This window comes from Achroia grisella, unplaced genomic scaffold (genome assembly GCF_030625045.1).
Source record: "Achroia grisella isolate CSIRO2021 unplaced genomic scaffold, CSIRO_AGI_Agris_v1 utg918, whole genome shotgun sequence".
In the NCBI taxonomy this organism is placed as follows: domain Eukaryota; kingdom Metazoa; phylum Arthropoda; class Insecta; order Lepidoptera; family Pyralidae; genus Achroia; species Achroia grisella.
Genome location: NW_026713067.1, coordinates 3199059 through 3214346, shown reverse-complemented (window position 1 = coordinate 3214346; position 15288 = coordinate 3199059). Strand labels below are relative to the sequence as shown.

The window sequence follows — 15288 nt, the reverse complement described above, 5'->3', positions numbered from 1 at the left end:
TTTTGTTCATAACCGTGACCCTAAATAACATTTCTAGAACCACAGTCAAAATTTTTGACTGTAGTGTATTTCTAGGTTTTTCTTAAATGCCCATAATTTTGAAACTGCATGGGATAGATTTTTTTCTAATTTTTCTCATGATGGTTACAATCAATACTGTCACCCCGTTTCAGCTTCACATTGAGTTCTGGGACACTCTGTATAATTAGGTGAGAGACGTGTAAGAAAGACGGATATACCTTGGTGGTCTCAGTCTTCCCGGTACCTGCAGGCCCGGCTGGGGCACCTCCAAACTTAAGGTGCATGGCGCACATCAGCGTCAGGTAGCATCGATCTGTCAATGGCGTGATGACCAGCCGACCACTGTCAGATACATCATAAAAAATATACTTGGACAACGAAACAAAAAACATGTGTTGTATACTCAAATAAGTAAATGTACAAATGATAGGATATAAAGTGCGCTTCATGGCTTTCCCGAGTTATTTACTCTAAGCGCAGTCAGGTACATCATTCTATTATTCTTACTAATATTATAAATATGAAAGTAGTGATTTGTTACGCTTTCGCGCAAAAACTACTGTACTGATCATAATTAAATTTTGTACACATGTTCTTGAAGGTATTACAATGAACATAGGAGCGAAGCCGCGGGTAAAAGAATAGAATAGAAAATCATTTATAATAAACTTTAAGAATAGCCATAGCTTTTTTCTCCACCACTCATTCGGAAATCTTATCTCATCACAAAGAGAGTACCAGAAAACTGCGTGTTGCTCTTTTAAATAATTATTGTAACATTTACATTTTAAAAGCACAAATTTATTATAGTCAATACATTTGATACACAATAAGATTAAATCAGTCGTAGTGTTTTGATGATCAAACTAATCATACAGCGCCATCTAGTGTCAATATATCGCACCTGTTCCCAAGATACTCGTTCTGATACGTAAAGACCGAGTTGAGCGCCCTCACATCACACCTGTTCTGACTGAACTGACGGTAGTACGCTGATGTATCCAGGCGATTCTCGTCCTGATATATCTCGGCAGATTCGCCTTCCTCTAGAGGATACATGTCGCGTACTATCTGATAATATCTGCAATTTAAATATAACATTTAATAATAATAACCCTGGACAATTCACGCAGTGCTTATCTCAAGCAAAGCAGAGCTTGTGTTATGGCTACTAGACAACTCAAATTCAAAATATCTTTATTCATGTAAATCTATTACAGACTCATGATATATCAAATCTACCGTCAGTTCGGAATGATTCGAAATGAGAAGAACTGACAAGCAACTCAGCTCGTATTCTTTTCAAACACACTGTAATAATCTTTCTTTTCTCTTTTTTACCCAAAGGTTGTTCGGAAGATATCGCTTAAGCGATAAGACTGTCTTTTGTACATTAATACTATATATTCTATTTTTTTTATTTAAGGTGCAATAAAGAGAAAAATAAATAAATTGCCACAAGTATCATTTGGCACTATATAAACTGATGACATTACTACACGTACGTAAGGTAATTATGGCAATTTACTGCTACAAACCAACCCTATTTTGTCTGCCTGTCATTACAACAATTATAGCTTAATTTGCTATTTTCTATCCGGCTTTACAAGTTCTGACCTAAGCTGACACATCCACTGGAAGTCCGTGACGTCCTTGACGTTATAATCTACGAGCGAGCGCGTAACGTCACGTGCGTGGACTTCGATCACGATGAGCGCGCACACCACTTCACGCTGGAAGAACGTCAGCTCACCCTTCACCAGCCCGCGCAGACGGTCCAACTGGAAACGGGATATCAAAACTTTTTATTATTTGACCTCGGTGACCTACCATCTCACTGACCAGCAAACAGGGTTCGATTCATGAGTATGAGTTTGTTTTGTTTTCATGGGTTATATCGATCTGTGTTTTTTAGGGTAAAAATAAAATTAGAATAAACAAAATCTACATATATGTATAATATGTATCTATTTAAGTATTTCCATCTTATTCTGCTTAGTTTGGAACATACAGCTATGTGAATTGTCCAAGATTATTATTATGGTTGACAAGTATGACAGTCATCCAAAATGAGGTACTCGCGTGTTAGTGATTTATGGCATGAAAATTACGAGATCTGTCCCTATATATACATGATGTTGTGATGTGTACCTGGTGCAGCATCTCCTCATAGAAACCATCCATCCGGTATTCCTGGATGGCATCCTCTACCCCTGCAGTCCAGGCAGTCTGCGAGCCCGCGATGACCACCTGTCCCGGCCACCGCAGCACCCACTGCTCACGTGGCAGTGTCCATAGCTCCTCCAGACCGGCCACCAATGTCAGTCGAACTACAACAGTACATACTCTTATTTTTCGGAGTTCACTGAGAATCAGTCGTGGCTATAGTCACGGCTGAGATGGATCCCTTGTAAATGTAAATATAAATTGGTCTCTGTTCTCCGCATTTATCCTCTCATCTAGGCCGTTGTGCGTGTAGAGCCGAGACTATTAAAGTAGCAAGCCAAGCTCCTCCCAAAAGCGCAAAAGCCTGGTGTCTTCATACGCTTTACAGAGAGACCTCATCGTTCCGAGGATCATTCTAGGATTACGAGAGCCTTAGTTTGCTGAAAGTAGCAAATCAAGGCTCTCGTCGTCGTGTACAGACCACTGCCACACTTGTACCTAATAGATGATACAGACAGTCCTCTATGTCGGGGCTGCTTTAAAGCCGAAGGAACGATCGCTTCCTTCCATCTATTATGTACAAGTGTGACAGTGGCCTGTACACGACGACGAGACCCTTGGCTTGCTACTTTCAGTAAGCCAAGCTCCTCTCAGAAGCACAGAAATCTTCTGGTGTCTTCACATACTTCACGGCGCGACCTCACAGTCCCGAGGACGTTTGTGTGCGTTATGTGGCCTTAGGATTAAGTGAGCAGCCGTTTCTTCGGCTTTAAAGCAGCCCCGACATAGAGGACTGTCTGTAGCATCTATTGTGTACAAGTGTTTAAGGGGCAGTGGCCCGTTATTGTCCCTATCATTATTTAAAGGTTTAAGGCCTTTTGTTAATCGTTGTTTTACTACTGAAACTGCTACTTTTGCTGATGGATTCTTTACTCAAACCCCATTTCACAGCAAGGCGAGGATAAGCTATGTAATACAGATTATGTTGGAATTGTCGTTTATTGTGTTTGTACATGTTCTGGTCTTTTTTTATTTAGTGTGCGCGTGGTTCATGTCGTGTCGCAATAAATATTCTATATTGTACCTTGTTGAATTAGACCCTGTTATAAGTTACGGTTCTGTAATTAAAGATTTGTAATTCCTGCATCACAAGCCTTGAGCTTAATGCAGGAATTGCTGTTAAATATTTTGTCTATAACCATTAATATAAAGTGTACAAAGAAATAAATGTTGTCTATTCTACGCTTTAATTAGCATACGGTTAGACTCTTACGAATAACTTGAAAATTTAAACATATTTTTTTACATTGTAACATTCCTTGTGAGCTGTATAATGAAGCTTATTATTCTCTTACATTAACTACTTTTTACTAACTTGTATGTCTCATAGTGTCTTCTAGCAACAGCAGCCATTGCTCCACATTGGCTGACGGGTAGAACTTGTACTTGAGTTCTACTATCTCACCTTCACTTGAATGCATCTGAGAGATCTTCAGATCCGCCTCGAACGTTACCTATACACATTTTATTTATAACTAGCTGACCATCGCAACTTCATCTGCATCACACTTACTTGACATTAATCATTATATGTCCAATTTACATAATATATTTTTAAATTATAGCAATTATTAATCATTATATGTCCAATTTACATAATATATTATTATATTATCAAAATTTACAATAATATATAAGCTATATTATTGTAAATTTTCGTCAAAATCCGTTTAGTAGTTATTGCGTTTTCTAGTAACAACTTGCTTACAAACAAACGTTCACATTTAGAACATCACTACATAATATAAAACAAAGTCGCTGTCGCTGTCTGTCCGTCCCTATGTATGCTTAAATCTTTAAAAATACGCAACGAATTTTGAAGCGGTTTTTTTTAATAGATAGAGTGATTCAAGATGAAGGTTTATATGTACACCCATGCGAAGCCGGGGCGAGTAGCTAGTTAGTAAAATAATAATAATAATCACATTTTCCCATATTTACTTTTGTACTATATGTGTATATTAATTTGGTAATTCTTAGTAATATTTTTTTGTTTTGTGTGTGTTTTATTATAACGGTAATAAGAAGCTGTAATAGACCTACAATAATGAACAAGACAAAAAAGGCGGAATTATCGTTGAAAAGCGATTTTTTCTAGATTGATTATATTTTATAGATTGGTTGTTAGGATAATAGAAATCTCGATCATGCTATTCAGTACACATACACACACACACATATACCCACAAACACATATACCCACAAATACATACCCCTAATGTGTTCACATGGGCACATATATTTAAGGATAACGTTTTGTTTCTTTATTTTTTCTTGTATCTTTTTTTTCTATACTTTGTATAATCTTAAAATTCTAAACAATGTAGTATGTTTAGAATTTTAAGCTTATACATATGTACGTCAGAAAGAATGGCGTGTATTAAAAACGATATGTATTTTTATATTCCTGTATGTACACAACTATCAACAAGTGTAATTAAATTTTTTATAGTATGTTGGTGTATAGTATGGTTTTCCTATTTCGATAGCCATAAATTTGAGAATATTTTAAGATAAATTATACTGACATATTTGTGAAAAAGAGATTATTAGATTATCAGTATTCTACCTTAAGGAAGACGTACCTTGGCAATATTCTCAAAGCACTTCCTAAGATGTGGCTGCACAGCTCTCGGGTTTCTTGACTGCGAGAGGATCTCCAGCAGCTCGTCATCGCTGAGGAAGAAGAACCTTGGGAAGCGGAGCCGCTTCAGCTCCATGTACTCGTTGAGGCCGCGCGCCACCACCGCCAGCAGGTGGCGAGCTTCCACCAGGCTGTCCAGCAGACGGCTGTCCGGGCAGATTATCATTATCTGCGAAAAAACAATGGGACTGCTACATCACCTATTCCTTGATGATTCGTCATGAAAAAGTAAAAAAAAACACTATTTCGCGTGAAGCGAAATGTTTTACGACTCGTGGCTTCACTGAAAATCAGCGCTGCAGTGACAAACTGCGGCACCAGCTGAGTGGAGGCTCTTTCAGGTCATAGCGCGATATTAGTTTTTAAGTTCTTCAATATTGTTCACTTTGTATTATGCTATGCTTAATAAATGATAATACTAGTGTACCTCGCCACTTCGTCTGCATCACCTTAACGCCGTTTTTTACAAATGTTTCATTGCATTCCGATTGCGATTTCGTTTGCGTGAAGTTTATCTTTTTTTTATTAAATTAAATTAAATTTACAGTAGCTATCTGCGAGTGAAAGTCCCGTCAAAATCAGTGCAGTCGTTTCAGAGATTAACAAGAACAAACAGACAGACAAACAATATTATTAATAATTAAGTTTTTGTAAGTACATATTTCAAGTGTATATAGTGAAAGGCTGTTAATTTGAAATTACAAACAGACACCTCAATTTTCTCTATATATATACTTATAATAGATTCGCACTTTAGGGCATGCAGCCGCCGAAGACATGATTCTCCTCCATATCCTCTCCATGGTGCCGTACTTCTTCGCTTCCAACGGCAGTTGACGGGAAATATCTTCAGACGTGAAAATAGGCTCCAAGTACATCCACTCCCTGCAACCAAATAATAATAAATGTACACACTAAAGAACTTATAGAAAAACGTATCTACCTCTCATACCTATTTCTGTTACCAACATATAAAGTTTCTATATTTGAATGTATTTAAATGGGTGTCAGAAAGATGAAATATGGCAGTATATCTATAAATCTATACATATAAATAAAATTGGATTGTCTGTTAGTAATATTGAAATAACTGTTTTTTACTACATGCATATGAATATACGGTACATACACCAAAATAACATTTTTTTACTTTTTTATTTGTCTGTCTGTCTGTTTGTTCCGGCTAATCTCCGAAATAGCTGGACCGATTGCGACAGGACTTTTATTGGCAGGTAGCTGATGAAATAAGGAGTAACTTAGACTAACTTTATTTCAGAAATATACTTTTATTTTAGAAAAATAAAGTTAAATTCCACACTAGTCGCGTGTTCAACTAGTTTTCTACATGTATATTAAAGTCAAATAAAATTAATAAAATATTCAACAAATCTGTTGTGTTGCGTATATATGGGCGACGTTTGCAGACTATAACATCAGGTAGACCGTATCATCATTGAATTTACATAAAAAAACGAACTAAGATGTAACTAACTAACGTTTCATAATTCATCATTAAATTTATGTAAAAAAAAATAACTAAGACATTGCGCACATGTGATATTTGTTGCCTCTTGTTATTCTTTAATTTATTTTAAACTGAACGACTGAAGCTTTAATCGAAGAAGAGGAAAGAATAAAATCTCAGCTTTTGGTTAAGCGTTACCTTTGCTGATTTCATACCCATTTTTTCAATTTCTTTACTAGACAGGGTTTTCATTCCGTGTTGTTACCGTATAATGAAAATACCTTCACGATTGATACCAGATGCGATAGTTAGAGGTATTGTTAACTATTCAAATTATAGTAAACGCAACACTTGACATACTAATATTTCATTGACTATATTTGAATCCATTGTGTGTGTAAAACTAGAGTGAAAAGTATTACTTCTGGCACTCTATCCATTCGTCGACGACACGCTGCGTGAGGCGTAGCTTGTCGTCCCACTCCTGGATGCGAAGCTCGAAGGCTGCCTTGAAGGGACTGAAGCCTAGCTGCTGCGTCGCCATCAAATGCTCATCCAACAGCTGCAGAGTCTCGTCCGCTATCTTCATTATGAACGTGCCTGGAAAGTTAATATTCATAATCACCTTCCAGCAATGGTACTTCCGAATTGATACGATATTGAAACCTTCAAGAAATAGCTTATTCCTTTTTAAAAGGCCGACAACTTGCATATCCCTGGTGTTGCGGGTGCTCATGGGCGGCGGTAATCACTTACCATCAGGTGAGCCGCATGCTCGTTTGTCCCCTGTGTTATATAAAAAAACTAATATTTTATCAAATAAGACAGCCTCGATGTTCTAGCGATTTACTAATGTAGTCATCATCATCATCAGCATCGCAGCCCGGAAGACGTCCACTGCTGGACATAGGCCTCCCCCAAAGATCTCCACGACGATCGGTCCTGCGCTGCTCGCATCCAATGCCTTCCAGCGATCTTGACCAGATCGTCGATCCACCTTGCTGGAGGCCTTCCCACGCTGCGTCTTCCGGTCCGTGGTCGCCACTCGAGAACTTTACTGCCTGAACGGCCATCTGTCCTACGAGCTATGTGCCCTGCCCATTGCCACTTCAGAGTCGCAATTCTTCGGGCTATGTGGGTCACTCTGGTTCTTCTGCGGATCTCCTCATTTCTGATTCGATCACGTAGAGTAACTCTGAGCATAGCCCTCTCCATAGCCCTCTGAGTGACTCTGAGCTTGTTGATGGGGCCCATAGTTAGCGACCACGTCTCTGTTCCGTAATAATGTAGTAATGTCCTTTAAATAAATGTTCTAACAGCTCCCAAAGTTCGCGGTGGTCTAGTCGTTTACCACACCGCTTTACTTCCAATGGTTGTAGGTTCGATTCCTCGTACGGTAAAAACATTTGTACTCAAGAGTATGATTGTTTGTATTGGTCTGGGTCTTTTATATGTATATTATGTTTATATTCACAAAAAAACATCTAAATACTCTATCAGTTGTTGTATAAGCTAAGCAGAACTTATCTTATGTGTTACGTACAAGCCTACACATAAGTTCTGCTTGCTTCGAACTAGATAAGCGCTATGTGAATCGTCCAAGGTTATTATTTAAATTATGTACTTTTATTTACAAAAAAAAGTATTTATGTATTTACATCAGTTGCCTAGTACCCATAATATAAGCTCTGCTCTCCCAAGCTAAGGACTAAATGGCGCTGTGTCCAATTATTATATTGTACAATAAACAAATATAAAAACAAGCCTACGTAACTTGGATATTTTTTTGCTATGATATCGATGTTTCCTTCACCGGAGAGACATTATTTAAATTATTAATCGGGTCTTAACACGAATAATTTTATGGCAAATAAAGGTATTTACCTCTCTCGACGTTTCGACTAGGTTGCACTGGCCATGGTCACGAGCTGACTGGAGTAACAGCGATGTCAATGTAGATAGGTGACAGCAGTTTTTTCTTCACCTACCGTCACTAGATTGTTTAACGAAAGATCGCGACACACAGCACTCACGGTATCCGTACACTTATTGACTATTGATGCTACTGAACTTTGCTTGAATTTATTTATGACAGGATTCCACGCAGATAATTTTAAGCCATCCTCTCTGTTGAAATTGGGATGTTTTTTAATTTCAATCGCCTCCCGGACCATTCGTAGGTAATAGTGGCGATCAGTAGAGAGGACCTTAGGCGCATGTAGTTCAATCCAGTGATTTGTTCCAGCGTTCAGTAGATGATCGGCAATCGCTGATTTGTGTGGTTGTCGATTTTTAACCGTCTGCTTCTCGTTCATATTGATCGTTTTGTTTGGCCAATATAAGAGCCGTTATACAGTCAATTTTGTAGACACCTGGAGCTTCGTAAGGTAGCTTATCCTTTGGTGAACGTAAATTGTTCGTTACTTTTGAGGGCGGATAATATACAGTCGAGAGAGGTAAATACCTTTATTTGCCATAAAATTATTCGTGTTAAGACCCGGTTAATAATTTAAATAAAGTATTATAAACACGAAAGTTTTAAATTAACTACCGGAGAGACAGTTAGGAATATGAATTATCAATCAAGGTAGAGAGTACCAACCAGTTGCCTTATAAGGCGCGATCTCCATAGCTTTATTAGCCCAATCGGCCAACATCTTATCCAGCGACTGCTCGATCACGTACTCCTTGCTCGCCAACTCGCCGATTTCAGCGATGAGCTGGCCGTGGGCAGCCACACCCTGCTTCAAGCACATCTGAAATGTCTGCTTCTCGTTCATCGTCACCGTTATACCTGGAGGAAAAAAAGATATGTAAGAAATGTACGTCGAGAGGAAAGACCCACAAAAAACGAACTTAAATAGGTATAAATGAAAAGGAATTAATAATAACAGTAAAAATCTTTTATTCACAAATATACAGTTTAATACTAGACTAATATTTAGACTTGTCTTTCGAAATAGGTACACGAAAGCTAGTTACCTACAACATATTAAAAACATTTTTAGACAAATATCATGTACATACATGAATAAAAATATAGATGTATATATACTTTACTAAATAAAAATAAATTTAGTTGTTTGATATACGGACAGCTACCTGAATTACGGGTACATTTAATGGATAGAAAACTCGCCGAGGTTTCGAGAGTTTTTCAAGAAAGGCGTGTTACATCATTGTTTTGATCAGACGTTTAATTACACAATCAGACATGCACCCATGCTTATTTAACGAAGTGGTAGTATAAAAAATATATATATTTATGGTAATTAGCAACAGTTGCCTCTACACAGCCTCTCGGTAGCCTTAGGTCCTTAGGTCTCGATAGTCTAGCGATTTAGTAAAGTTCTTACACACGCAAATACACGTATGTGATAATTAGTGATACTAAAAATTAAGACCTGCTCTCTCCATGAACTCGTTCCAATGTCTCTCCTTCATGCCGGGATTACGGACAGCCTGAATTACGGGTATCAATGGTCGAAATTCGTCGATATCGTCCTGAAAAACATACAACTGTTATTGGTCAATTTAATTACACAATATGGAAGCACCCACCAAACAGAAAGAGGCCGAAGTATTACATAAGCAGATTTATTACAATGATTTACCCCCACCCCCATCCCTTGCCAGCAAAAGTAAACAAAGCTCTTACCCCCTCCCCCCATGATTACGTAAACATTTTTCAATTAATGTATTGTTTATTATAGAATAGACAACGTGTGAGTTCCCATTTGTGTAAAAAAGTAGATAATATAAGATTTTTTTTTGCGACTGAACCGATAATGTAATGCATCTGTGAGAAGAGACGCGATTCAAGATTCTTTGTGAAACGTGAGTGATTCCATAAAAAGATGTTATACATACAGAACAAATTTATACGATACTAGCTGTCGCGGCAAACGTTGTTTTGCTTTAAAATAAAAAAAAAATTTTAGGGGTGGACTACCCATAACATTTAGGGGGATGAAAAATAGATGTTGGCTGATTCTCAGACCTACTCAATACGCTCACAAAATTTCATGAGAATCGGTCAAGCCGTTTCGGAGGAGTATGGGAACGAAAACTGTGACACGAGAATTTTATATATAAGATGTTTAGCCAAGATGGCATACATAAACCTTAAATGCTACAAAAACTATTGTTGAATAATAATAAAAAAAAGAACGATGTCAAATCTTTATATATAAAAATTACGTGACACGTTTGTCCGCGATTGATTGTAAATTTGATTTGCACTTACAACTTGAAAGATAGGATAGCTTACATCTCAATTTATAGTCGCAATGTTATTTTATTCAAGAACCGTGGCCGGATCTGTTAGTATATATATATATTATTACTACTAGTACGGTATAATTTAATCACATCATACCCGTATAACGGTGGCCACCATTTGCACCTTGGGCAAGTCCGCGAACGTGCGCACACACTTCACTATGGTCTTGTAATACTCGTTGACCAGCGGCTCTATGGTATCCGCGTCTACATACATCAGCGGGTTGTCGAACCACACCTCGCGCGCTTTCAGGAAATCTATTGGAGAACAATGTATGTTAAAATCCTATTAAAATATAAACGCGAAAGTTTGTGAGTATGGATGGACGTTTGTTACTCTTTCACGCAAAAACTACTGCACGGATTTTGATGAAACTTTACAGTAATATTAGCTCATATATCAGAATAATATATAGGATAGAAATTTCACGCGGGTGAGGTTAAGAAATGAAAATAAGAACATTTTGTACACAAAAGAAATATAATAAGAAACACGAGTAAATAGAAAAGTATGAATATACAGAAAATATATAAATTTTTTTTTAGTTAGTCTATAAATCTAATAAATTATAAGTTGGTTTTTTTTTCAGTCTACGTAGCTGGCCTTTACAGCTTCACCGGACGTTATGGGGCGAGTGCAGATGGCACTCCAATCCCGCGGAAGGACTTATGGAGCGGCTGAAGGACAACTCCCGCCTGACGGATGCGACTTTAGTCTGAGGGCCACGCTAGGGGTCCGAACCTCGACTCAGGCCGTCGTAATATCGATCCCCGTTTAAATTGGACGGGGGATCGATCGGAGAGTAGACGGCAAATCGATCGGAGGGGCATTTTAATATTATGAAGATTCTATTGTCAAGGACTTTTCACTAAGCAAAAACTGCATGACTTTTACGCAAACTGCGTGGAGAACGAGTATGTTAGATCTTAAGTGCGCGAAACACTTAAGATCTATATAGAGAAGGAAAGCAGAATGCTATTTTTTTTTTATTCTGCATAAAAAATAACTAGTAATGTTCAAATTGGATAGAAAAGTGTCCGGTTCAAAACCAGCGCCGTACAGAAAAGCATCCATTAGGCATATGCTGAACCAGGTTATTTTGCTGCCTTTAATTAAGTACCCTTCAAATGTATTTCTTTTTATGTAATTTCATTGGTAGCAATAAATCATTATAATTTTTATTCTTATTACAGTATACTGAATTTTGTGTTCAAGAATGGATACCGTGATTTGGTAAACATAGCGTTGGGCGACCCTAAACTAGATGGAGCAACGCTATGTCGTTGATCTCTTCTTCATCTCTCATTCATCTCATATTCTTATGGTTCGTATGGTTATCTTATACTTATTCTAGTAAACTGAAGTTCTCGAGTAGAGATCGCGAATTGGCAAACAGCGTAGGACACCCCGAAGCTAGATGGAGCGACGACATACGTAGAGCTGCGGGTAAAGATTGGACGAGAAAGGCCGATGATCGAGCCCAGTGGCGTGCTTTAGGAGAGGTTTATGTCCAGCAGTGGACTGTAGTGGGCTGATGATGATGACGATGATGATTTTTGTCACCTGAAGCTGTAACCCATAGGTTCCGATACGGTTCAAACTCCTTGACGAGTTTATTGAGGTCTGCAAACGGTACGACCGGCTGCCCGAACAACTTCTGCCGCTGGTTGAGTATCCTGCCCCAATCCTGGGAATCCTTCATGCCTTTCCACGCCTTCTTTATGTCATTTGCTATTTCGTGTACCTGGAATTTGAAGATACAGTATGTAGATATTAGTGGGACTAGATATAGTTAGTAATACAGATTATAATAATAATATTAAACAAAACAACAACAAATTCTTTGTATGTATATCATCTACTTATGTAATCACGCATGTTTTACAAATAGAAAATCTTGAATCTTGAATATATTTCAGGCTATTTGTCCATATTGTTAATATTACAATTTTCTTAGAGTTAATGTTAAAGTAATGTGAACTGATGGCCCCATTGCTAGCATTATACCACATCAGGTTGACCTCCACGCCGTTCACACTGGAAATCATCCTGATTTCCAGATAATTTCCAATATGGGCTAACTCACTTGACCTCAATCATCCTCCATTGGTGCGTCGCCAGCGTAAACCCTTAGCGCAGGCGGGTGCACCATTCAGTACCAGATGGAGACAAATTTCGAGGAGCTCTAACACCAAGGAGGAGAATAAAGAAGATCCACTGTTACTATCATGAAAGTCAAGACTCTGTCCAAAGTTTACAACTAAAGAAGACGAGAGTACTACTTACTTTACTGAAGTAGACTTACTTTACTGAAGTCATTTTGCAGCGTCAGCGCCATGCACTGCGAGGTGAACATGTCAATCCTGTCGTACAGCGTCTGCTCGTCCTGCTGATGCAGCTTCCAGAACTTCTCTTGCTCTTCCTCTAGGAAATCTGTTGTAGCCACCATCTGTAAACAGCATCCTGATAATCATAACAGCCCATTGCTGTTATCTCAGTGACGTTCCTAGCATACAAAAAATCACAACAGTTAAAACTTTGTACAAAGTCCTTTTAGTGGGTTCCACTGAAATCATGTAAGTCGTAATACAGGTAAGTCGACAGACATCTTTCTTTATAAGTTGATGTTTCATTGCATTAAATTTAATTACACTATAATTTTAGAGAGAGAGAGAAACAGAAAGAGAGTGAATGTTAATATTTCACTCTCTTTCTGTTTTTTAATTCAAATCTTAAGTCACGCAGCCTTGTCTTTGCAAGGAGCAAAGACAAGCTTCCAATGGTCGCGTGTTCGATCCCTCCATAACACACATTAAGTATTTCTATCAATTATCTAGTACTCAAGATCTGTTTAATTAGGACTGCGTAAACTATCTAGGGATATTATTATTAAGTAATATGCTACTGACCTGCTTGGTAATATTGAGTGGCCAGCCAATCGCCTCCCACAAAAGCTTGAAGTCATCATTCTCCAGCGGCATAAAGAACACGTCCAACACTTCATAATCCTGAAAATTGGTACGCGTTGCAACCATTAAAGAAAGATATCTTGCGCACAACTAAACTGACTAGTATTTTTCCTAAGCAGAATAGTATATAATAAGAACAATAATCATTCAAATAAATTTAAACATATTTAATAGAATGAGGTTACCTAAGACTGCCATTTTTATTTAAATCTTTAGTTCAAATAATCTTTATTTGATACGTACCGTTTTTATTCGAGGTTCTCTAATACTATTGGCCGCAGCTGGCCTTCACAGCTTCACCGGACGATAGGGGGCGAGTGCAGATAGCACTCCAAACCTGCGGAAGGACTTATGGAGCGGCTGAAGGGCAACTCTCGCCTGACGGATACGACGTAAGTCAGAGGGCATCGTCGTAATTTTGATCCCCATTTGAATTATACGGGGGATCGTTCAGGAGGTACGTACCGTGTGCACCTTCCTCATGATATCCTCTTGAGTCTTCAGTGCGAAGGGTATAGATTCCATCCACTCCCTGATCTCGAACACGTGTTCTATCGTGTTGGGTTTCTCGCCGAGGCGACGCATGATGCCCTTGTACGCTGTCACTACATCCTCCACCACTAGCCTCACTTCCTCGGCCCACATCGCGAGCAACGCTCTTATTATGTCTGATCGCTTCGTTACCAACATTTGCTGTGGGCATATGTATTGGTTATGTAGCGTGGTGGTTATCACATCACCACTATTGCATTAGCTGTGTCCTAGGGTTCAAACGCGTGAAATTTATAGCCTGTGTTATGTATAAACTATATAACTATATTATGGTAAAGTTTTATTAAAATCCATTCGATAGTTTTTGGGTGAAAGAGTAACAAACAACATCCATCCATCCACACACGCAAACTTCCGCGTACATAATATTAGTTAGATGTGATGAGGTGTTTGTTTCTGTAGTATCTAGGTAGTGAGTTTTCAGGATTGTACTACATTAGCTGCCTTTACACGTTCGTTCTTTCCGGGCGAATAGGCTTTCACACATATGATGTGTGGCCACTGCTACGCCTTCCAGAATTACGGCCGTTAGTGAGTATGAGTGAGCGGCCGTTTCTGCGCTAATGCAGAAGCCGCCTGGTGTCATCACAGGCTTCATGGACCGACCTCACCGTACCGGGAATTGTGTACGATGTGTGGCCACTGCTACGCCTTCCAGAAATACGTGAGCGGCCGTTTCTTCGGCTTCAAAACAGCCCCGACATAGAGGACTGTCTGTAGCATCTATTGTGTACAAGTATTTGTTTAAGGGACAGTGGCCCGTTATACCTTCAGTGTATCGACGTTCAGTGCAAACGGTCCAATGTTGATATACTGCGGCAGTCTCCATATGAGGTCCTGCTTCGCGTCGTAATGCATCTGCACTTCCTCGCGTGTCTCAGACGCAGAGTGTTTCTCTTGACGGAAGTTTCTATTAAATATACACGAATATATATATATATATATATATATATATATATATATATATATATATATATATTATTAGTTTCGGATAGATGGCGCTATATGAATTGTCCTGAGATATTATTATTAGGTGCTCGTGTAAAAATTCCAGTGGAGTGGTACGCATGTAGGTCAGGCAGCAAGACATGTGTGATCGTATACAGCAACCGTTCGCCAGCGTGCCCCT

General features: G+C 38.6%; 1 protein-coding gene across 1 annotated transcript in view; it reads right to left on the bottom strand.

Moving 5' to 3' along the window:
• LOC131853989 (dynein axonemal heavy chain 1-like) overlaps positions 1-15288 on the bottom strand; it is a 73056-nt gene that overhangs the window by 43824 nt on the left and 13944 nt on the right. The window contains exons 17-32 of the mRNA XM_059205107.1: positions 14928-15069; positions 14073-14300; positions 13548-13646; positions 12944-13087; positions 12202-12382; positions 10735-10895; positions 9761-9860; positions 8959-9150; positions 6779-6956; positions 5644-5776; positions 4833-5060; positions 3563-3701; positions 2173-2351; positions 1639-1802; positions 926-1102; positions 240-363 (exon numbers count right to left, since the gene is read on the bottom strand). Of these exons, the coding sequence (XP_059061090.1) occupies positions 240-363; positions 926-1102; positions 1639-1802; positions 2173-2351; positions 3563-3701; positions 4833-5060; positions 5644-5776; positions 6779-6956; positions 8959-9150; positions 9761-9860; positions 10735-10895; positions 12202-12382; positions 12944-13087; positions 13548-13646; positions 14073-14300; positions 14928-15069 (2569 nt within the window). The remainder of the gene's footprint in view (positions 1-239; positions 364-925; positions 1103-1638; positions 1803-2172; positions 2352-3562; positions 3702-4832; positions 5061-5643; positions 5777-6778; positions 6957-8958; positions 9151-9760; positions 9861-10734; positions 10896-12201; positions 12383-12943; positions 13088-13547; positions 13647-14072; positions 14301-14927; positions 15070-15288) is intronic.